Source organism: Diceros bicornis, chromosome 16 (genome assembly GCF_020826845.1).
Source record: "Diceros bicornis minor isolate mBicDic1 chromosome 16, mDicBic1.mat.cur, whole genome shotgun sequence".
Taxonomy (NCBI): domain Eukaryota; kingdom Metazoa; phylum Chordata; class Mammalia; order Perissodactyla; family Rhinocerotidae; genus Diceros; species Diceros bicornis.
This window is the reverse complement of record NC_080755.1, coordinates 63,031,557-63,056,920: the sequence shown is the minus strand read 5'-3', so window position 1 is coordinate 63,056,920 and position 25,364 is coordinate 63,031,557. Positions and strand designations below refer to the sequence as shown.

The window sequence follows — 25,364 nt, the reverse complement described above, 5'->3', positions numbered from 1 at the left end:
GTACGTTAATTTATCTGCAATATGGACCAAAAGGTCATTGTTTGCATTTGCTTCAACACATACATACTCCCACATCTTTGCCAGGAACCCAGAATGGGCTTGCTGGAGATGAGACTCCACTGTCAGGGGCAGTCTTAATCATTTCAGCAACCCAGTGCGCAGCCCACCACCTAGCATGTTGCATACGCTTAATGAATATGGTTGAACAAATAAATCTCCACTCCAACATTTTGGTTATATGACTGAAAGCTCTAGTTCTTCTGTGAAAAAGGTTTCATGTTTATTGAGGGCTTCCTGCCAGTTTGCATGTTAAACTAAAGTGAAATTTAGTGAGTCAATAAAGATATGGTAAACACTCCAAAAATGTAACATACACTTTTTTTTCTTTAAAAATATGCTATACTTTATCTGTTAGAGATATATACTAAAGTGTTTATGGGTAAAATTATATGATGTATAGAATTTGCTTTAAAATAGTACAGTAAAAATGTGTGTATCTGTGAGACATAGATGAAACAGTGGCAAAATATTAATAATTGTTGAAGCAGGGTGATAGTACTTAGATGTTATTTATACTGTTATCTGCACTTTGTGTGGTTTGAAAATTTCAATAATAAAAATAATAAATTCAAATAAATTTCAATAATAAAAATAGTAAGGGAAAAATAAAACCACATAATTAGATATTTTGCAAAGACCTACACAAGACTATTTATACAACATTGTTATCATAGTGAGAAGTTAGGAACAACTTAAATGTCAGTCAGTAGGGACAGTTAAAAACAGTACACGCAACATGTAATGGAATACTACGCAACCACGGAAAAGAAAATTGTTGAATGAAAAAGGAGATTCCACAGCAGTGTATGGAGCCTGATTCCATGTTCACAGGCACCAGCGTGAGTGTCCATCCACCATTCAGAGTGGTTATCTCTGCAAAGAGGAATTAGAGTAGATTTTTACTTTCTTCTTGAAACTGTTTTCTATTACTCAAATTTTTACAGGAGTATACATTAATTTTATATTTGGAGGAAATTATTTTCTATAATGATATCCTATATTTTTTCTCATGTTAATATTTCTAGCTGATGAAATGATTTTTCAACTGTAAAAACTGTGTCAGGTCTTAAGTAATTCAAAATGAGAAAGTGCTATACTTCTAAAACTATATGAAATCTGGAATAAATTTCATTTATTTTTAAAAATGAAAATACAAAATTTTAAGGCATTCTAGCACATACATTTTTTCCTCAACCCCTACTGAGTGCATATAGTAAGATGAGAAAAACTACATGAAACACAACATTATAAAATATATGGGAATACACTTAAATACCTTTTGGTTAATTCAAATCAGGGTGAAAATTCTATTAATTACAGAAAGAAATAGCATTTGGAAGAGAAAAGAAGAAAATGTTTTCTAGTTTGTTCATAAAGAATTTGAATTGAAACTATTCCAATAGTTCTATGCAAACAAGTATTTGTGGATATTTTAGTAATATGTTTGTTCTTAGAATAAAACACATAGTAGAATGGCATAAAATGTAATTTCAAGATGCATGGTTTTGTGAATCCAGTGCTGTGGACTCAGCGTTATCAGCTAAATCTCAGGTTTAACTTAAGCCAGCACTGCAACATTTTTTTGGTGTAAATATTAACTTAATGATTAACCTTTGAAACATCATTTAATTATCTTGGGTAACAGTCCCAAAAGGTACGTGTTCTAGTGGTTGTGGAATCTTCTATCTCTAGGCAGTCTGCTGCTGCGCCCTCTTCTTAGTCTGCAAAGACCCCAGAACAGAGTGGGCGGGAGCCAGTGGTGGGGCCTCTCTCCACGTCATCCCTCTCAGGGCCTTTACTATTCGTAATGGCTGCTGTGTGCAGTTCTTGGTCAATGGCTCACTGTTCCCAACATTTCCTTTTTCTTTGCTGATTTTAAGGCTTCAAGGAATTTAAAAGTAACTCCTTCTCACCAAGAGGTTGGGGATCCTTAAACTTGGCAATTGCAATTCTGATAATGTAACAAAAAATAAATGAAAAGATATCACCTAAGTTACCTGGTAAATATTTCCTTCTTTTGCATCCATGTTGTAAGCTTTAGGAATGATGAGAGATTTCTTAGGTTTTGATTTGTCCATGGTATGTATCTGTGACCAGATTGAAGAAGCACAGTTTGTTATAAATTGACTGTATATACTTGCCATTGTGTTAGGGTAGATATTCTGTTTCTTAAATAATGTGTTTCTAGATGATCTTGGGCAAATCATGTAAATCTTTATTTACGGGTTTTAAAGGTCTACCACATGATAAATATCCCCAGATTAAAATTGTTTTTTTTACCTGGTTCCTAGAAGAATTGGATTGCCCATAATGGACAGTATTGGAATGAGGCTTCTTTGAAGTTTTTGAAGATTCCTGACATAATTTTCTTTTAGACCTGTGGGCTGTTCTGCTCACTACCAGTCGGTGGTCACTTACATCAACTTCCTTAGTTTGATTTCCTGATTGTTGCTGTAGTAGTTGGGGATCTTCCATTTCTGCGTCTGATTCAAAAATGTGTGGTTGTCTTTTCACTTTCAGTGACTTGTGACCTTTCCCTAAATTTTGTGTTATATACTTACTTGTTAAATTTTCTTTTCCATTCACTTGAAAGTCAACAGCACTTATTACATCTAAATTGTTATTTGACATCTGAAATACTGAACTGTCAGATAGTTGTTTACCTTCATTTAAACTCACAGTCCATTTTCCATTAGAAGGGGGATATTTTGTCATATTTTCACAGGTCTCAGTGTTTTTTTCTTGCAGAGGTCTAGACGTCTTCTGATTTAAATTTCTAGCATTCATCTGAATGTTACTATTAGATCTTTTTTTAAGAGCTGCATCCAAATTCAGTTTGCCATCCTGGATCACACTAGTTTTAAGTGAAAACAATTTAGATTCTGTAACAACATGCTGTTTTCTTTTCAGGTTGCCATGTTCTAAGATATTTTTGTTCATCTGTAATGATCGAGTTTTGAAAACTGGTATGAATTTAGGGGCGATATTACTGTGGACGCTAAAATTTGTGTCTTGAACTTGAGTATTTCCTCTGTTGGGCTTTGGTACTTCCAAATGTACTTGTGGTGCCTTGTAAGACAGGGATTTCTTTTTGCTCTGAACAGATTCTAGCTGGAGGTGCAGAGTTGAGGCCCCGCAAGGCTTCAGCTGGCTGACCGAAAGCTCCACCTTGTGGTCTGTGGCTACTGAACACGGTAGAAGACTCGGAGCCAAGGTGGGTCTTGCGGAAGGGGCCTGAGTCAGAGAGGACCTGAATATTTGTTTAGTGGTCAGATTGGGTGGCTTGACTTTGTTTTCCTGAAATGATAGAGATTAGGAAATTTTTTAAATGTAACATTGTCCTTAACGAAAAAGAAATAAGAAAATAGCGTCAAAATGAGAATATGAAGTAACACTACAATATATGGAACACGTAAAGAAAAACAAAAAAACAAATGAGCCTTCTGGAAGAAATGTGTACATCTCTTATGGTTTGTATCCTTCTTTAGATACCATCTTTTTAAGATGAAGATATGTTCTAAATTCTATATAAATCAACTATGAAAACTATACACTTAGCTACCCTCACTGTCCTCCAAACACGCTCATGCTGCTCACTCATTCACAATGTCTGTCCCTCTTCTCTCCTCCCCTTCACCCCCTCATCTTCCCAAGGATCTGCTATCAGTTAGTATTTGTCAGCAGAAAATAGTATAAGGTAGCACTCTTACTTTTAGTGTGCATGTTCCATCCCTAAATAGATACTAGATTATTCAAGGGTAGGAACCAAGACTTATTTATTCTTATATTTTCCACATTCTTAAATCTTTCTCACAGTTACTACAAAATACTTGTTCAAAGAAACTAAATTAAAGGAGGAGATGGTTGCATCTACGCTAAGCCATTAATAATGAGTAGGATTTTGACTATTGGGCAGTGACTGTCCGTGTCTTAATCATTTTGTACTCTCATTGCCTATCAGAGTCCCTGGTACCTGGCAGCAATTCAGCAAGTATGTGTCAAACTGACTTGTCAGATACATCAAAGAGAAACAAGTGTTTATAGTCTTTTTAAAAAATCGTGGTAATATATATATAGAACATAAAATTTACCATTTTAGCAATTTTTAAGTATATAATTCAGTAGCATTAAGTACATTCCCCATTGTACTTCTGTTGTGTAACCATAACCACTATCTATTTCCAAAACTTTTTCTTCATCCCAAACAGAAACTTTGTAGTCTTTAAGCAATAACTCCATTTCCCTCTCTTTGCAGCCTCTGGTAACCTCCAGGCTACTTTCTGTGTCTATGAATTTGCCCACTCTTGGTACCTCATATAAGCGGAATCACAATATTTGTCCTTTTTTGTTTGGCTTATTTCCCTTAGCATAATGTTTTCAAGGTTCATTCATGTTGTAGCATGTGTCAGAATTTCATTCCTTTTTAAGGCTGAATAATATTCCATTGTATGTATATATCACATTTTCTTTATCCATTCATCTGTTGATGGGAAGTGTTTATAGTCTTAAAATACATCCTCCTCCACACCAACAGGTGCCATCGCATATCCCCAATGAGTCTGAGTTGCAATACTGGCCTTGCACAGACCTTCTAAGTGTGAACATGGCTTTTGCTTCACTTCCCCCTTCCTAACCGCGTGCTACCCTAAGCCAGAACTACGTAGAGAAAGGATTTCAGGGAAACATACTTCCACCGTACTGAAGTTGACATAATACCAAGTTACCATAGAGTGCAACATTCCCCCCACCTTGACTATTCTTGGGAGATGTGGGGAGACCCCAAGAAAATCTTGGGTGAAGTTTGGGGTAATGGTGAAAATAGGTGACTGGGGCTCACTTCTTGTCTGTAGATTTTTCAAGTTGGAGGCTTATCTGCGTCAATAGGGCAAGAAGACACCCCTCTTTACTTCCCCATATTTTTCAGAGGGCACAGAAGAGGATCGAGCCAGGTTTCATGACCCTGAATGAACGGATACAGAGGTTAACTAAGGAATAAGAGTTGACTTACAACGCCTGGAGATTGCTAGCCTGAGCAAAAAAGCATGCATCAAGAAGGGGTTTGATTTAGCTTGACAGGGCTGTTGTAACAAAGTATCACAAACTGGGTGCCTTAAACAACAGAAATGTATTGTCTTAAAGTTCTGGAGGCTAGAAGTCTGAAATCAAGGTATTGGCAGGGTTGGGGCCATGAAGAAAGGATCTGTTCCAGACCTCTCCCTTTGACTTGCAGATAACCAGCTTCATGTTCACATGGAATTCTCCTTGCATATGTGTCTGTGTCCAAATCTCCCCTTTTTATAAGCCCACCAGTCATATTGGGTTAGGGGCCTATCCTATCCCAGTATGACTTCATCTTAATTATATCTGCAACGGTTCTATTTCAAACAAGGTCACATCCTGAGGTACTGGGTTAGGACTTCAATGTATCAATTTCTTTGCGGGGGGACACAAAATTCAACACATAACAGGGTTTGACATGTACCTCCAGAGAGACTGAAGAGGGGATGCAGCAAGTCTCCTGAAGACCATCGGCACAAGAGAGCTAGGAGAAAACCTTGAATAGCATCTTTGTCAAGATACCATATGAGCAGAGACCACCAATATCAGACCAATCAGGTCAAGAAGTGAATGCCACTCCCCTCATTCCCTGGTGACTGGTGTTCAACATCCATTTCACTCTCCTTCTAGTGTTCCTTATAGAGCCTGTAAATCTAAAATGGACATTTTCTCCTTCGCAGCTAGAGTTCAGGATGTGATTTCGGATCAACCAAGCAGATGCACCGATACAATATTTGGAAGGAAGAAGTGAGGTAAAGCCACATTTCCACAGTTTCTGCTGAAAAGTTTAATTAGGAATGTCTTTGGTTTTTCAGTTAGCAGAGGCTCAAGTGGCCACTCACCAGCTTTGTAGGTGTCCAGAACCAGAGCTTAGAGCACTCATTCTCCTGATGTGGACCATATTAGGCAAGCACACCAAATGCACTTCACCACACACCACTGCCCTTACCCTATATAGACCTTCCCCTGCACACAGATGCTATCACAAGGAGAAGAATGACTCATAAATGTGAATGAAATTCTACCTCAAAGAGATGCTTTGTCAGAAGTGACTGAGTCATCTTAAGGTGTCTAGATTTAATTTTGTTTCATTTGATGGAAAAAAAGGTTCAAGATCTAAGTCTAAATCAATTACAGAAAATCAAAGAATAGCCATTTTTTTGACCCTTGGGTTTCATGAACTGTAGTAACTTTTAAAGAACATACCTAATACTTGAGATTCTAAAAGAAAAACTCATTCTAGGCAGATTCATATAAGAATAGATTACTTGTATTCTGACATAAAACTTACCTAGAATATGTGTCTCAAATATGTTTATATTCACACCCTGTTTCATCTTCATCTGTCTCTCAGAAATATACATCCAATGAAAATAATTTCCAAGAGTTTGTTTTGCCCCCTAGCCTGTCAATGTATTATTTACTCATTCTTTCAATTTCTAAAAGATATTAAATAGCCCAAAGGAGGAAACCTCTAGGTATATATTCAAAATTTATAAAAACACTACAAAAAGGGCCTATATAAACAGCAGATGAGATCATAAATAATTCACAGAACTTAAAATACTTAAATGGTCAACAATCCGAAGCTTTGTGAAGTCATAACCCAACAAAAAACATATGCTTTACTACATTATTACTGTCATTCTGCTAGGCATCACTGGCAAATGTGGCTTGGTTGACTCTGAATTTCTAGAACTTTACATCCAATTTATATAACTTTGCACATTAACATAAAATTACAGAGGAAAACTAAAAGGTTTAACCTATATTTAGGTATGAATGAATATGTAATGAAGACCTAGAATTAAGGTAATGATTAAATGAAACTTGAGGATTGACCCAAATGACTGATCAAACACATTTTATCTATTAAAATCTGGTTCTGAACAGTGCACTACCTGAGTGTTTCTTGATTAAAGCTGAACCAGAAATCAGCTAAGCTTAGATTTAACCACAGGTTTATAGGAAATATGGAGTTTAGAAGAATATGTTAACTTTAAATGACATGACACAACAAAGAATCCAGAATATGGGACATTCTCCAAGGCAAATGATCCAGTTTTTCTAGCAAATAACTGGCAAAAATAAAAGGAAAGGGGGTTTGGAATGTTACAGAATAAAAGAGACCTAAGAGATATAACAACCAAATGAAATTATGTGGGCCTTGCTTGGATTCTGATTTAAACAAAACCTCTCAAATAAATCTTTGAGATAAATAGGGAATCAGAGTACGAACTGATATTAGATGATATTTAGGAATTACTGTTAAATAATTTTTTGAAAAGCTCTTATCAGATAGAGATGCATACTGAAGTCTTTACAGATGAAATAACATCATATCCTGGACTTGTTTTAAAATACTCCAGTTTACCCCCCACCCAAAAATATGTCAAGGAAGAGTTAGAGGATACGCATATGACAGTTCATTATACTAATTTCTTTTATGTATCTTTGAGAATTTCCATAACTTTAAAAAAAAAAACTAGTTTGGCTAAGCACTCCTGCTAATTTAATTTTTTTTAAGATGGCTGAGTTTTATCAAGTAGCCTGATCAATTTATTTTTCACTTTTTAAACTTATGCTTTTTCGCACTGCATTAATCTTAGAGCAAACGTGGTGTAGCAATAAAAGGAACTAACATTTACTGAGAACTCAATAAGTACAAGGAACTGTTCCAGGTATTACCTAATCCTAAAACAAAACCCAAAAGACCCGATGAAGTACTGCAAAGGACATGGTGATGTGCTACCCACCTCCCCTCAAGGAAGGGCTGTTGGCCCCGCTGCCCCAGGACACGCCTGTGTCTAGGTAGCCCAAATCCATAGCAGATGGAGGAGCGGGTATAAGGCCTGGCTGTTCTGGCTGATGCAGAACCACCGTGATGGGCCATTTTAGCCTCAGAGTTCCTCAGAGGGCTGACCATGGCTATCTGGCACCTGCTTTGCTTTTGACCTCTCCCTTCACCCAAATTTCTTCCTTTCCTGCCTCTACCAGTGTTGATTTCAAGGGCAGTCCCCAACAAACATCACGCGCACTGGACTCCAGAGTCGGTCTCCTAGACAGCCCAATCTGTGACAAGTGGTGTTATCACCACCACTACCACGCCCCATTGTACAACTGAGGAAATGGAGACACAGCGAGATCAAATAACTTGCCCAAGATTATACATGCAGTAAGGGTTTCTAGAGCCAGAACTCCTAACCACAGATCTAAACTTTTTCCAATTTCAGGACTAAGAATCTGACTCCTGGGTTTCAGTTCTAATTCTGCAATGTATTTAACTGTGTGGCTTTGGTTAAATTACTTGGATGCTTTGAGCTTCAGTTTCCTCTTCTGTAAAACTGAGAAAAAAATTCCTTACCCCAAGAGTCTGTTTTGATGATAATATACATAAAAGCAGCTGGCACCAGAAGGCGCTCAATAAAACTGAGCAGGATAAATTCTTATTGTCAGGGTTCCAACCGCCAGCAGCAATATCAACACCCGAATTTCCAGTTAAGTGTTATTTTACATTTAAAAAGAAAATTTTCACAAGTATATTGTCCAGATTCACTATTTCTAAACAGACATGGGCTGGAAATATTAAGTATCCAATAAACATATTCAATAAAAATGCATGATGCAATGACATATCTTCTAAATTCCTCAGATTTGGACTTGGCCAGCAACTGAACTTTTAAAAATGTTATGTATGAGCAAAATTTTTGAGATCCATTATCATACGGATGCCAACTGCTATTTGTCCACCCACACTCCCTTCTAAGGAAATAACCTTGTCTATAGCCCCTAATGCCTAGGCTCTCATGTTTTTATGCCACTTATACAAGGTGTTGGCCCCTGACCCAAGCATACCAAATCCACATGCTGCCTAGTGACAGATGATGTGACCTGGCCTGAAAAGATGAATGGGGTCTATCAGATGGTGGCTCTGGTGAATTTTACTTGAGGATTATAAAGAGAATGAAACAAGCAGCATGGCAGAAAAAGCTGAAAAAATGCCATGAGGCATAGTGTTTGAGCCAAAGCAAGTCAATGTCATGTGAAAGCCGAAATCATTGGAGCAGTGGAAACTACAATAAACTGATAACACTAGTAAGTCAAGAAAGGAGACTAAGCAGACACAGAAATATTCATATAATTCATACTGTATCTCAAACTGTTTAAATTATTCAAACTTTTGACTTTCCTTTTGATGAAAACACACAATTGTCATTTAAAAGAAAGATCATTGTTGAAAAATTTAAATTAAACTTCCTTAGATTTATTCTTTAAAACTTCCCCCCTTTTTTTTTGACAAAGAAATCTTTTTCTAGGGAGTGTGAAGATAGGCCACCATACTGTCTTCACTAGTATTGCTCAATTGCTACTACTACTTCTTTTTCAAATAAGATTTCACTTAGCACATTATCATACAATGAAAATGTTATTGAATTAATTCAATTTCTATAAATGGAATTATTCAAAGGCTTTTTCGATCAATCAGACTCAAATGAAGTGACAGAAGTTCAAAGTAAACTTGGATTTGTATGAGGCAAATGGGTCTAAACTATTCTATAAGATCATTAATTCACTGAAAAAACATTTAATGAACACCTATCATGTACCAGGCACTTGGGCTAAGAAGATGAGTATGATCTCTGCCCTCCAGGAGCTCAAGCTAAATTAGAAAAACAGACTAGTAAACAACTACTATTATAATGCCATACTGAATACAATAATAATAACAAATGGCAGTGACAAAGGTTAAGTACAAGAATAACAAACAGTATTAGCAGGGCACTGAACTGAGAGAAAAGAATTACGGCACAATGGGTTGGGTAATCCATCAGAGAAGGCAAGAGGTCCAAGTAAGGTAGGTGCATAGCATGCCTGGAGAACTCGATAGGACAGGAAAACTCTTACCTGTACATGAGGTTTAGTTAGTTCTTGTGTGTGGTAACATGGTTTAGTTGTCATCTTTATGGGTAATCCACATATATGGGGCAGTTTAGATTTTAAATCTGAAAGAAAACTTTTCAACACTCCTTCCAAATCTACCCTAGGAAAGAACTGTATGGGTTGACTTCTGATGCAACTGAGAGGGTATCTGAACAATGTTAAAGAACGATGGAACAGTTTTTGTAAATAAGAGACAGCAATTTTTATGGAATAAAAAAATATTAAAACTGTTAAAAAGGCACACACAACTAAATCCTAACTATTTTATATATTGTTTATTCCACATTACCCAAACCTAAAAAGTATGTTTTCTCACAGGGATCTTAATTCCTTCTATTTTAACACTCACAATCAAGACAACTCATTGTATCCTGATTATATGGCTTTTTACGTAGACTGGCAAACTAAGATATTCCAAAAGTGATTTATAAGAAAGACATTATGACCTTTAGAGATTATAGAAATAAGTGTTTATAGTAAACAATAAACAGGTTGCATCTCCAAAAACAGTAAAAATTCAATACAGAGAAACAAGTATGGATTGTATTCAAGTTCCAAAAGCAGTTCTTTGAGAAAGGCAGTTACTTTTCTGATGAAAAATATTCTGAAGACTTGGAATAATGTCTTGGCATCTAATGAAACGGAATAATTGATGCCTATCAACATTAATTTTATATTAAGATTTTGAAATTTAGAATAAAGAAAGAAAACATTATGGCTCTTCCTTGTTCCATTCTGAAATTCTAGCTGGTCAGAATAAGAAGAGACAAGAAAGGTGCAATCAGTACTGACTCAAGAGTTTTACCTGAGCACTTGTGTGTTTCTTGTGTGTAGATTTTTAAAAATAATATTAACAAAGACATTTTCTTAAATCAATGGGGTAGATTAAGTGCAAGTCAGATCCTCTAAACTTTGCCTGTAAAATTAAAAAATCTTTTAACAAGAAAAATCTTTGTTAAACAACTAATTCTTTTAATTCCATCCTTTCAATAATATCTAAAAGCCACTGGAGGGAGCCCTTGGCTAAGGAGAATCTTATGATTATTTTCTCACTTCTACTAGGAATCATGTAAACATTTTTTCTGTCTATTCTAAAGTGCCTTTCGCTGTCTAAAATTGTTGCAATATTGTTTACGGAAAAAAATATTATTATTAAGCTCATCCTCAAATAAAAATAGGAAAATACTAAGCAAGACCAAAAACACTCATACAGATAAAAAACACTCTACAGATAAAAAGAAGGAGGGGGAAAGTAGATTCATTTGGACAGAGAGAAGGTTGAAAATGATGATGACAGCAGGGGCAGCAGCAAGACTGGATCATAAAGTGGGCAGAGAGCACCTGTTACAAGTGGTGCGTAAAGGATATGTGAAGATCCTTCTTCCTATCATTTTGAAGTAGATGCTGCAGTATATTTTAATATTTCCACAATCTGCTGGAAGTTTATAGCCATACTAAAAATTAAGAACAAAGCTATTAACTTAGGTTAAATTACGAGAAGCAAAATCAAATAACTTCTAACATAATATATATTTCTATTCCTTACCAGGTCATCCCAGTGCATCTGGAAATCTTCGTATGAGTGAAAAGGACAGTCAGGAGGCGTGGTGTGAAGAATACTTATTATTTGTCCCATTTTCATACTATGGAAAATAAGAGTTGGAAAAATATTATGAGCCAATGCTTACATATAGTTTAACTATATGATTTAGAAAGTGTTCAAAAAGATTTAGCAACTATCTACACATAAGCAATAAACTCATCATTTGCTACTAGTTCCAAATACACATTGTATTAAACCTTAACAACCAGAACTGTTAGGAAAAACTAAACTGGATTGATGCAATGTGCCAGTTACAAACAGAAAAGAATGACTAATAAAATGTTGCCACACAGAGGTATGCCTGGTAATCGTCAGACTTTAGAGAAAAGTCTGTTAAGAGTTGAATGAATCAGAGTTAAATGCATATTCCCTTCCTACCTCTTCCCTGCTTTGATGATTAAATTATTATGCACATGCTGCTAGTTAATTAAAGTTCTTTTTCCTAAACAGGTGAAAATTTCATCCCAATACTCCTATTTATATTAAATAACAAGCCATTTTTTTTCCTGAGGATAGTACAAACTTAAAACTTAGCTCATATCAAATGATCATGAATCATTAATTATATGTACAAGTTTATAAGGTTTTATTGATATTATTATAATAGTTATAATTGCATAGTGAGATAGCTAGAAATTTTTTAAAACTGGATCTAATAAAAATGTAAATGTATAATAAAATTATTATAGTAATTTGATGAAGGAAATTGACGGCTTCTGTATGACAATATTGTTTTAAAACCTTTTTTAAGTTAAAATTCCGCTTCAAAAATTCATGAAAATGGTTTATACTTTTGCACATACCAATGTTGAAGCAAAAGAAGAGAAAACTACTATATCTTGAATCTGCCCTAGATACTACAAATTAAAATCTCACCTTGGCAAAACGTAGCACCAGTTGTTTAAAATCGAATGTCCCTCAATGACAGCATTCTTGTTAGTATCAAAATCCTTTATAATACTCTGAGAAATATCAAATTCTCTTAGCTTTTAATAGAAATAAGATTTTTATGCGTAAGTCCTCAAAAGAATTTGGCAAACAAAAAGATACATTAAAAAACACATATTTGTTACACACACACAGAGTCCGTTATAAAGTAGTTTTAAAGGCTTAAATTACATTAGATCATGCATAACCACTTCACATAATGTAATCAATGTTTCAGTTCATCCTGTTCTCTATACAGTATACCAAGTATTTCATGCTTTCCCTCCTATCTTCCAAACCAAAACTCCTATTTTGTACTTATTTCAACTGGTTTTCAGTTTCTTTGTTTATGTTGATTTATAGGAAGTTGAATCCTTTCCAAAGGAAGGTATTTACATTTTGTACGAATAGCATCTTAACCAATTTTTTTTTTTTTTTTTTTTGCTGCAGGATGAGTTAGGGAGTTATAACTTTCTTTGGTCTTTTAGAGGGGAGAGAACTTTTGAGTTACTCTCTCTCCTTTTGTATCCCCCTTCCATCTCCTGGATTGCCTTTTTCTCTGGTCCTCAGGTGCCCTATCTGCAGGGTATTTAAACTGGTAGGTAGCCAACAACAATTTGCCACTTACAGTTCTCTCACCCTGGGAGGTGTTCCTGTGGGGCATTTTCTTACAATGAGTCAAAGATATAGAGGGACCTCAGTGAGGTGAAAAACAAAGTACTTATGGGTGAGAAGACACTGTGTATTAAGATTAGAGAGAATGGTTCATAATCCCTTGCCTTCTTTTTACATCTTTTGAGAAGGAATAATATGATTAGATCTGTATTAAACTGACAGAATGATGTTTTCTTTGGGTAAAGAGATTTAGAATAATATCAATATATCAAGCATTTAATAATACAGATTTTGATTAAAAAAATCCTTATCACTCTTGTTAAAAATGAAAACCTACTAGCATGTTAGTAATACTACTAAATATATTAAATGAACATAGTCAAGTTAATTATAGAATTCAAAATGTGGTACCTCAGGTGGTGGCAGTCTGATTGTGTAAGCTTCTATACTTAGACAAACTTGCGTTTCTGTTACATTGATGTGTAATACTGAAAATAAAATATTTAACTGAACTTCCTGGAATTATTAATCCATCCTATCAAAGTGAGTATTTTGGTAACAAAAGAAATTACTTTAAATTAATTTATTCAAGTTAGAAACTCAGTTAGGAATGGATATTTTTCTCTCACACGGTAAAATTCAAATAATCACCACACAATATTTGATAGTCTGCAGATATATTCCAGATCATAGAGCTTCAAAGCTTCTACGTTGCTTTCTCACAATTAAAATTATTTATACAAGTCAGATAGTGGTTATTTTGGGAAGGGGTAGTACCCAGAAGAAAGCATGAGGGGGCTCCTGGGGTACTGGTAATTAATGTTCTGTTTCTTGATCTCAGAACTGTTTATAAGGATATGTTAAGTTTGTGAGAATCCAATGAGCTATACATTTACAATTTGTCAGTTTTGCTGTAGAATATCACACTTGGTAAAACTAAAAGAAAAAATTCTAACACAGGAGTGAGGAATTTTGCTCTCCCAAAGTGTAGTCTCCTGGTAGTATTTGGGGATGAAACTAAATTTAGGTAACAAACCCTTTCAACGAGAGCTAGAGCACAGTGACTGTCCAACTTAAACATAAGACTAGCACAAGCAGAGCAAATAGGCTTCAGCTTGAGAGTCAACTCAGGTCAAATGGCTGTGGATTATGGATGCTAGCCCAGGATTTAAGGCTATGCCCAAACGGTGGTGAAAGCTACCATGATTGATTAATAATGTCTACTTGGTCTCAGAATTTCCGCCAATCAGCTAGCCCTGGACTACTGTGTAAGAACGTGTTTATCTATGTTCACTACAGTCACGCACACCAATGAAAGAATTAGATTAGACCATATCGTAAACTGTGTATTTTAGATTATCTGTCTCTCTTTAGACAATCTTTTTTTTTTTAAAGGAGAAAAAGAATCATGTTCTCATACGAAATAAAGCTTTTATTTATAACAGTACTAAAGAATTTTATTTTTATTGAGGTCATACTGGCTTATAACACTGTGTAAATTTCAGGTGTACATTATTATATTTCAGTTTCTGTGTAGACTGCATTGTGTTCACTACCAACAGTCTAGTTTTTATCTGTCACCATACATATGTGCCCCTTTACCCCTTTCACCCTCCCCCACCTCTTTCCTCTCTCGTAACCACCAATCTGTTCAATTTTCAAAATATATAAAGAACTCATACAACTCAATAACAAAAAAATGAATAACTCAATCAAAAAATAGGTAGACAATATGAACATATATTTTTCCAAAGAAGATATACAGATGGCCAACAAGAACATGAGATGTTCAACATCACTAATTATTAGGAAAACAAAAATCAAAACTACAATGAGATATCACCTTACACTGAGCAGAATGCCTATAATTAACAAGACAAGTAATAACAAGTATTGGAGAGGATGTGGAGAAAAGAATTTTTTTTTTTTTTTTTTTTTTTTTTTTTTTTTGTGAGGAGATCAGCCCTGAGCTAACATCCGCCAATCCTCCTCTTTTTTTTGCTGAGGAAGACGGCCCTGGGCTAACATCGGTGCCCATCTTCCTCCACTTTATATGGGACGCCGCCACAGCATGGCTTACCAAGCAGTGCGTCGGTGCGCGCCCGGGATCCGAACCAGCGAACCCCGGGCCGCCGCAGCGGAGCGCGCGCACTTAACCGCTTGCGCCACCGGGCCGGCCCCTGGAGAAAAGAATTTTTGATGATATGATTCTGGAAACTACATAATATAAATGCCTGCAGAATTAAACTCTTTCATAGTCATAATTTTCTGTAAGTAGAGAAATTAAAAATATAGCTTTTACTCCAATTAAGAGAAGTGAATTTTTTCTCATATAGGTAGAATATATATTTTGAACCAGAGGTGATTTCCTGGATGAAACTGTGATTATAATAACATTTGATTAAATTCTGATATGACATAATCATCAAAATTATAACAACCCAACAATCTGTAACATTTTTTTTTAACAACTGGTACTTATATTAATGTTTTATTTATTGACTTATGCATTTTACTTACCAACAGCATTTTGCTTTCCCATCTGAGAAAGAAATTCTCTTCCTTAAAAAATTCATAGAATATACATATTATTGTAACTAATAAATCATGCTTGATATATAACTTTTTTATGTGAAATTACCAAAACTAAGGGAAATGCTTTAATATGCGGTTTTATACAAAGGAATATCTGATGACAGCTCAGAGAAAAAAATATAGTCCCTCAAAAAGTATCTTTTCAATTAAAAGAACAGAAATACCCAATTCTTCCCTCAAATACTTATTTCCTGGTATAAAATACTTAGAAAATGGTCAGACCTCAACACAAAATGCAGAGTAGCCTTTTGGTTCCAACAGCATCGGTAATTTGTGTTCATTTTATCACAATGCTCTAAACGTATATTTATTCCTTTCTAAACATCAAGTATTACATAATAAAATTTTCTTTAAAGAAACCTCAGCAGGCCTCTGGACATAATCCCAGAGTAAGGAGATGGCATTATGTTGTTGGCTTGCTTGAGAATGCCTGGTTGGGGCTACGCTTTAAAAACTATTTCCTAAAAATAACATATCTTGAAATTAAAAACAGATGCATATAATAAAAGTAATCTAGTTCAGAAAGTCCCAAAGACTAAAAGAGATAAAGTCACCTTGCACCAAGAGATGGCCAGTTTTATTCCAGGCTGGAGCAAGTCTAGTTGTGAGTGAATATGAAAGGCAGTTTTGAAGAATTACAGGAATTACTCTTTGTGGAGCCTCCACCTAAAAATATTAAAGAGCAAAATGTGGGTAAATTTACAACACTTGGTATGTCTCTGTAAATTCACAGAAAATGTCTGTGTTTAGATTACCAGCCAACAAACTGGGCTACTGTGGATATAAGTTATAGTCATCACTACAGCCAATCCTATCTGGTTCTAAAGTTAGAGAGGTGTTAAAATATATTCACTTTGAAACCATGACTACTGTCACGCTATAACGGCCAAATTCTACCTGCTTATCCTGGCCCAATAAGCCTAAACTTTTAGAGCTTCTGTGCCAGAACCTTAAACTCTACTTTGTATTCTGCTCTACACAGAGGAAACCAGACCAGAACTATATTGTAATATTTTTCATTATTGTTCACTCTAGCTCAACATCAGAAAACAATTAAAGACTTACATGGGCACACATGCAACCAGCAGAGTATCTCTACTTGTAAAAAATTCTCAAAAATCAGGACTTTCACTTCTGATCTGATAAGAAGTAACAGGATCCAGATTTATCCTCCCACTTGAAATAACTAAAAACTAGGCAAGTTATATGGAACAAGGGTTCCCAAGACATTGGACATCAAGCAACAAAGAAGAGCAACCACTAAGAGATGTGAAAACTATGATTACCCCAGCATATTGAGTAAAGAGGGTTTCCAGGCTGTGGTGCAGGGAGGGCGAATCCTGGAAGAGCCAGTGAGCTCCCCAGGTTGAGGAGATAGAGCTGAGAGTCCAGGGAGGCCAAGGAAGCTAGATTTTTGGGGGCAAAGTATTGAAGAGGAGAGAGCTGCACAGAGAGCAAACTCTGAGATCAGCAGAGTCCCTCTTGACTATTCAGCTGAGTATGGATTAGACATGCAGATGAGGAAACCACCCAGGACTGGGAAAAGAACCAACGCTGTTTGCTATACAAACATCCTTGCAAATAATAGTCCAGAAGAAAATGCTGCCATTGCCTCTGCTAGCAAGACATGCAGAAAAGTGAGAGAGACAAGAACTGTCTCCCAATATTAGCCCCCCCCCCCCCCCCCGTTTTTGAACTATTTTTGCTTCTGGTGAATTTTCTAAGGACGCAAGTAATTAATCCTGGCAGAGGACGGGACCAGATCTGCTCAATTTGCCTCATAGAGAATTTAATTAAGGCTATTATCAATAGGACTCTAAGCAACAGGACAAGCCAACCTGCAATGCTGACCTCAAACATGCCCCCAGGGTCCCAGACCCAGCCAGCTGAATAAATCCCATAAACTACCAGAATCTACCTTAGAAAGCCAAATGGCTTTCTCCTTGACTCTGTATTGATTTTTTTTCTTGGCCTGAGGCATTAACCCAGATATAGCAGGAAGTATGAGCACACACTCAGCCTTGCCATGCAAGGAGGAAGTCTGGGGCAATTCTACCATCCATAACCATCCTGACTGGTGACTTGGACGCCTTCCAGGATGAAGATGGTGTCACTGATCACTTCAACTAAGGTCAGGGTCAAATTCTGTACCATACTTTCTCAATAATTGATACCACAGACAGAAAATAGATGAGAATATAGTAGTTTAACAACACTATCAACCAACGTGACTCGATTAATATTTATAGACTACTTAACACAACAACAGCAGAAGACACATTCTTCTCAACTGGACAAGGAATATTTACTAAGATAGACCATATTTTGGGCCATAAAACAAGTCTCAATAAATTTAAAAAGATTCAAGTTATAAAAAACGTGTTCTCTAGCCACAATTAAATTAGAAAGCAATGACAGAAAGATCCTTGGAAAATCCCCAAATATGTGGTCACTACATAACACACTTCTAACTAACTCACAGATCAAAGAAGAAACCAAAGGGGAATTAGAAAGTATTTTGAACTGAGGAAAATCAAAACAAAACATATACTTTGGAGGAAATTTATAGCACTAAATATCTCTACATTAGAAAAGAAGAAAGTTCTCAAATCAATGGCCTCAGTTTCCACCTTAAGAAACTAGAAAAAGAAAATCAAACAAACCCCAAATAAGCATAAGAAAGGAAATAATAAAGTCCAAAATGAAAATTAAAAAAATACAAAACAGTAAAACAACAGAATATCAGTGAAACCAAAAGCTTGTTCTTTGGGATAAATAAGATTGCTAAGCCTCTAACAAGACTGGGAGGAAAAAAAAGACACACATTACCAATGTCAGGAACGACAGAGGTGACATCACTACAGATTCTACAGCAAAAGAAAACTATGGAATAGGATAAGTAACTTTATGCCAATAAATTTGATAACTTAGATAAAGTGGACATATTCCTTGACATAGATAACTTGAATAGCTCTACTATGTATTAAAGAAATTAAAATTGTAGTTAAAAACCTTCCCACAACAAAAAATCCAAGCACAGATAATTTGATTGGTGAATTTTACCAAACATTTATAGAAGAAATAATAAAAATTCTATACAAACTTCAAAAACTTTAAAAGGAGGGAATGTTTTCCTATTATAAGATTCCTGAGGGCAAGGAGTTTTACCTGGTTCATTGCTTTATTTTCAGAAACAAATAGTGTGCTCAGTGTATTACAGATGTTCAATAAATATCTGCTCTGATTACTATTACATAGAAAGTACCGATATAAAAAAATTGAGCATAATCATGAAGGCTCAACAAGGGTAGAAAAGTAAATCACACTAGAAGAAAGCTTATGAATAACAAACAATTTGAGGTCTGGGAGAGGACAGAACAAGTTAGTAGGAATGAGGAACTGGGATAAGTGGAAAAAGGATAAGATTATAAACAAAAAGATTTTAAACATTTTGGACATGGGACACTTTACAGTAATAAAGTCAAAGATGTGAATTAAAAGGCTGGAAGAAAATAGACCACAAAATAAGCGTTTTTACTAGTGTATGAGGATTATGGGCAATATGTTTCTTAATGTTTCACTTTTTATTATAATCTTAAGCTATATATATAAAATGATGGTACTTGGTATAAATATTCTTTTATTAAATCAATGCTAAAATGCTATCTGTTCTTATGCTCAGAAAATAAGTCTTTTGATCTTTAGAATTTATCTCTAAAATCATACTGTATCTATTCTTTTGCTAATAGATTTGTCACAAAACAACACAATTTTGACCTTGAAGTCAATATATTAATAAGATTAGGGCCAGCCCTGGTGGCCTCGTGGTTAAGCTTGGCGTGCTCCGCTTCAGGCGCCTGGGTTCGCTTGTGGGCAAGGACCTACATGACTCGTCTGTCAGTGCCCATGCTGTGGCAGCAGCTCAAATACAAAAAGAGGAAGATTGGCAGCAGATGTTAGCTCAGGGCAAATCTTCCTCAGCAAAAACAAAAACAAAAGAAGATTAAATTCTCCAAAAGCAGGCCAGTAAGACAGCAAAGGGGTCTCCACTAAACCATGAGATACTTTCCACAAAAAAGGACAGAATTTTGTAGGGCTTTCTGGAAGACCTAGGTTCTAGTTCTAGGTGACTGATATACTGTAACTTTGGTTCTCATAGTTCACACATAGCCTTTTCAGGATAACCTGAATCCTTAGATGACCAAAAGCTTGTCTCAGGAAAAAGGTTTAACTAAAATCCTTCCTTGTTGCTCCTAAAGAATATTGCTTTTCCACAGATTGTGACTGATGGCCAAAACCAACTTTTGGGTTATTCAAAGATTTCTCAAGGAACTGCAAAGCACCTCTGGTTATTGTTGAGACTTTATCATCCTCCTAGAACCTAAGGAAAGTATCTCATCTTGGAGATGATCAGAAACCTCATTATCCTGAATGCCACAAGATCTAGAAACAGAGGCTAGCAGCGATGACTGGACAGGGTGCTAGAATAACCACGGATACAGTGCCTCAGAGATACATACAGAGACATGAAGGGAGCTCCAGTCAAGACCCCATGACCTGAGTAACTGAGACAAGAGAGGTGCTCAACCCTATGTATCCATATTTTCCTGGCTAAGATCCAGAAACCATGTAGAATACAATCTATACTGTTTAGTTCCTCCACTTATTAGCTATGTGATTATGGATGATATTTTTATCTCTTTGGTTTTCATTTAAAAATGGGGATATTCACTTCTTGGAAGATATATATATATGGTAAATGAGATTATGCCACATAAAATGCCTACAAGAAAGTACCCAGCAAAAATTAAGCCTTTTCCCGTTTCTCTACTAAATGTTCACAAAGTAATTGTTTGGGAAAAAAATTGTTCAGTTTTTTCACATGCATAGCAATAACTTAAGCGAAAGATAGTACAATTTTTGTTTGCTGATAAAAGAAGTTGAACACAAAATCAATATAAACAGTATCTGGAATTATTATTATTTTTAAAACTTACCTTAGCTCCATATTTTTCAATATATGCATTAAGTTTTCCAGCTTTATAAAATGGTATCTATAACAAAAATCCACATTTATAAAAAGGACTTAACATAAATATATTACTAAATAATGCAATACATAAAGAATTTAAACATTATATAGCAGAATGCACAGATTCAGGTTGTCATTCTAACAACTTCCATGCCTTGGAGAAGCAAGTGATGATCATTCTCTCCCTGAAACAGAATCTGGGGGTACAATCTCAAAGTGAAGAAAGCCTTTCTGGGAGTGACATGAACCCAGAAACCATATAAAGGAAGAGGCCAATAAATTTCATATAATAAATATTTAACACCTTTCTTAATATAAAAGTTCTTAGACATGAACAAGGAAAATGGACAAAAGTGGAAGATCAAGAGAAAGTTCAAAAGGCCAAGGTGCTTCAACCCACCAATGAAAGAATCACAAATTAAAAGAGGTTATTTTTAACCTAACAGAGTGGCAGATATGTAATGGCTGCTAATATCCAGTGTTAGTGAGGATGTGGAAATATAGGCTCTCTCATATACTATTTGTTAAAATGTAATCTAATACAAGCTTTTCAGAGAGCAATTTAGCAGTATCTAGATTATAGTTAAATGTGCTGCAATCTCACTTCTAAGAATTTAACCCATAGGAACTACCAAATAAAAATCATATAATTTCAATGATGCTTTCTGAAGCACTGTTTGTAACAGCACAAAACTAGAAACTTAGATGTGCATTAGAAATAGTTAAATTACTATACACCTATACAGTGAAATATTTCACAGCCTTAAAATCAGAAAGATATATGTACTGACACAGAACAATATCCAGGGGAGGCTGGTAAAGGGGAAATGAAAGGCAAGTTTCAAAATAGTATGTATAATAATCCCATTTTCTACGTTAAATATTTTTGTAAATTTTTTTACAGCATGTAATATCTTTTTAAAAAAGCAAAATATATTTTTAGATGGCTAAGTTCCTCTTATTATTCTAACTAAGATTAAGATACTTGAATTTTTGAGAACTCTAAAACAATATCCTCCTTGTTCCATAAATTTTTCAGGTAGAAAAGAACACAAATAATAGACATTAGTATCTACTTGTTCACCAACATCTTGTTTTTCTTAAAAACCGTATTAAGGATGAGAAGATACAAGATGTACATATAACCATATAACATAGAAGAAAAATAAAAGACCCAAAGATTTTGGATGGCTTATCAGCATTGTCAACACATGTTGATTTAACTGGATTCTGGGGAATTAAAATCTCAGAATAAGAGGATCTTCAGAAAGCTTCTGACAAAAACTCAGGGTAATATGATTTTTATAAAGATTTTTGGCACTTCATTATCATTCCCAGTTATATACAGCACTAGGAAGTATGTTTCTTGTTCTAATTTTACTAAGTGTAAAAAAATTTCTTTTTAATAAAATTTCCAAATTTAAAAAAATGTTGACTTAAGTTCTTTAAAAACTACTGGAGATTTGTTGGAATAAGAAACTTCTTCCTTTATATTAAGTGTAATTCTGAAGGATAAAATATGAGAAAAGGATTAAGTCTGTGCTATCTTAAAAAATTTATTCATTGATAGTCTTTATGTTAACATTTATGACAGAGAAAACTAAGTATGAAATTAGAACCACAAAAATAGATTTTAAACATCAGGTATATCAAAGTTAAAATCTGTTAGTGGTTCAATCAAACTACAACACAGTGTAATTTGTCTTTGCAAACCATCTTCAATTTGAACTATAATTAATACCTTAATTATTGTTTATCAATATTGCTCCCAATAATTAGTAATAATACTTTATAAAATGTTAACATACTAACCGCCATTACTACCCAAATTTGGCTAAATATTCCAGGCACAGGTGATGTAAGAATATCTTGGTGCAAAAACAGCAATTTCCTGTGGAGATGAAATGTATCAAGATGAAATGTATTAATTTTTAAGTGGACTTGCCCACTGTCTTTTTACTTTATGGGAGCATTTAAAAATCACTTAGTTCCAATCAAAAGTTTAAGGTTCTTGTAGGCAAGGATTGTGTTATAGATTTCTGTATCTCTTAACACGGTACCCTGAACATTGTAGGCACTGAGCCAAGATTTGAATTAAAAGAATTATAAAGTTTAGATATTGATATGAAAATGAAAACTTGTCCCTGCATCTGGGTTTCCCAACTGCTTTCATCTGTGAACCTCAATTCCTCTTTTTTTTTTTTTTGTGAGGAAGATCGGCCCTGAGCTAACATCTGCCAATCCTCCTCTTTTTTGCTGAGGAAGACTGGCTCTGGGCTAACATCCATGCCCATCTTCCTCCACTTTATATGGGGTGCCACCACAGCATGGCTTGACAAGCGGTGTGTCGGTGCGTGCCCGGGACCTGAACTGGTGAACCCCAGGCCGCTGCAGAGGAGCGCGTGCACCCAACCGCTTGCGCCACCGGGCCGGCCCCCTCAATTCCTCTTTTAAAACTCCATTTCTGTCCTAAGTATAGATTTGAAGAAGTCTAAACCCTGTGAAAAATCCAGCTCTTTTAACTTCTATTTCTTCCATTTTCCTTTTTTTTTTTAAGTGGTGGTCTGGGGGCACTGGAGGCAAGAGTCCAAGGATTCACCCATCCGTGAAGTTATCAACTATTTCAATGTTAGAACTATGGACTAGTTTCTTTTCCTTCAAAAAGGGAATTTTTTCCAAGCCAGAATGAAGTGGGTAGTGGTTTTAGTTTAGCATTCAGCAGTCAAATGAACTTACAACAAAAGTCGTCACAACTCAAATTACCATTGATAACTTTGTTTCCAAGGTCAAGGAAAAGGCGGGAAAAACACAAAAGCAAATAGAACTGGAAACATGAAAATTTTCAAAATTACTAATCATCAAGGAAACAAATTTAAAAAACCATGACTGTGGGGGGGGGTTGGGGGTACCTCGAAAAGTAAGATGGGCCAACCTGTTTCTGGTGGCCTCATCTTTGTCAGAACCCTGGTGCAGCAGGTACTTGGTTTTGCAAGTCCTGCCTCTGACTGACAGTCAGATCTCTGCTCAATCTGTTCCAGCCTCTCCATCAGTTACCGGGATGATGAGTCAAACACCTCACTCTACGGGCATGGCCACCATCCATTTGAAGGCAAACAGCAGAAAACCTCATTTAAGGTTTTCTACCTGTTTCCCAAAGGGGTCACAGGTAAATACTCAATAGGTATCAAATTACAACTTAGCAAATTACAACTTAGGCTCCTGGACCCACTTGGGTGGGAAAATATACAACAGGAAGAAAAAAAGTTTTATAAATGAGAGCAAAATGGAGGACACCCCAAGAGTGTCTTTATTTCTGGCCCTTAAGCAATCTTATAAGTGTTTGTTCTTCTCCAAGAAATTCAGGTACAGATATAACCTTGTCATGTATTCTAAGAGTCCCTCTTTGAGTGCCTCAAACAATTTAAGGGACTAATACATGACGAGTCCTCAGCAATCACGGAGTTATATTTTAGGCTTCAACTGAGCTGCTTTTCAAAGACTATCCTGGGTCAGATATGTCAAAATAGTTCTTGGACAAATACTCTTCAGAAATACTCTTAGATTGATCTGTAAATTAAACAATTATATTAATCTAAAATGTTTACAATATCTCCTAAAGTGCCTCATAAACAGTAGGTACTCAGTAAATATTTATTAATTACTATCTCTTAAGATTTTGGGAGCCTGATTTAATTCATCAATGTCTGTAAAAATTTTAAATCAAAAAGATCACACAAGAAGTCACAAATACAAAAACTCAACAGTGAGATATTATATTTCAGGTACTTTAAGTCCTACCCTAAACATAATCTAATATACATAGTCTGAACAAAATTGAATTCCTTTATTTTAAAATCATGTATACAAATTGAGTGAATGAGTATTTTGCTTTAAAGGAGATACTTCCAAAACAGCTCTTATAAGTCTCAAAAAGTTTAGAAAGTCTTAGTTATTTTATAAAATGTATTTTTTACCTGCACATCTTCATTTGTGTACTCCTAATCTCAGTATCTGCCATCCCATGACTCAATATTATCCTCACAGCACAGAGTTTGTGTAAGTCTGGAAGTGTGATGAAGAACAGTGACTGCTGTCTAGAATCATTCATATTTTCTTGTTGACTGAATGTCTCAGCAATCAGACCTTTAAAAACAAACAGAAATAAAAAGGTAGTAAACTATCTTATCAATAGGGTTTCAACACCAACTCATCACAGAATATTTGACATTGTGATGGAATAAGATAATAAAAACAAATTAGTTTTCAAACTTCAGTAGTTGAATATCACTGATATTTTACCTTTAAGGTTTTCTAACGATAATTAGAATTTTTTTGGTACAAGTTTTTTTAAGATGTAATGCACATAACATATGATTCACCCATTTAAAGTGTACAATTCAATGGTTTTTACTATATTTGCAGTTATGCAACCATCAGAATACATTTTATAACACTTTGCTCATCCCGAAAGGATAATCTAGAATTTTAAACCTGCAGTTCTATACCACAAACAGAATAATTTGAATACAAATA

At 35.3% G+C, this 25,364-nt stretch overlaps 1 protein-coding gene across 1 annotated transcript; it reads right to left on the bottom strand.

Annotated features, from left to right (window-relative positions):
- Nucleotides 1-678: 678 nt before the first annotated feature.
- C16H18orf63 (chromosome 16 C18orf63 homolog) lies at nt 679-24,963 on the bottom strand. Its single transcript, XM_058557309.1, has 13 exons — nt 24,806-24,963; nt 22,644-22,722; nt 20,797-20,853; nt 16,354-16,465; nt 15,725-15,766; nt 13,616-13,692; nt 12,539-12,648; nt 11,606-11,702; nt 11,401-11,513; nt 10,024-10,195; nt 2,341-3,357; nt 2,058-2,147; nt 679-933 (listed from the first exon to the last, which is right to left on the bottom strand). The coding sequence occupies exons 1-13, from the start codon at nt 24,937-24,939 to the stop codon at nt 928-930; spliced, it is 2,106 nt and encodes a 701-aa protein (XP_058413292.1). The 5' UTR covers nt 24,940-24,963; the 3' UTR covers nt 679-927.
- Nucleotides 24,964-25,364: the final 401 nt, after the last annotated feature.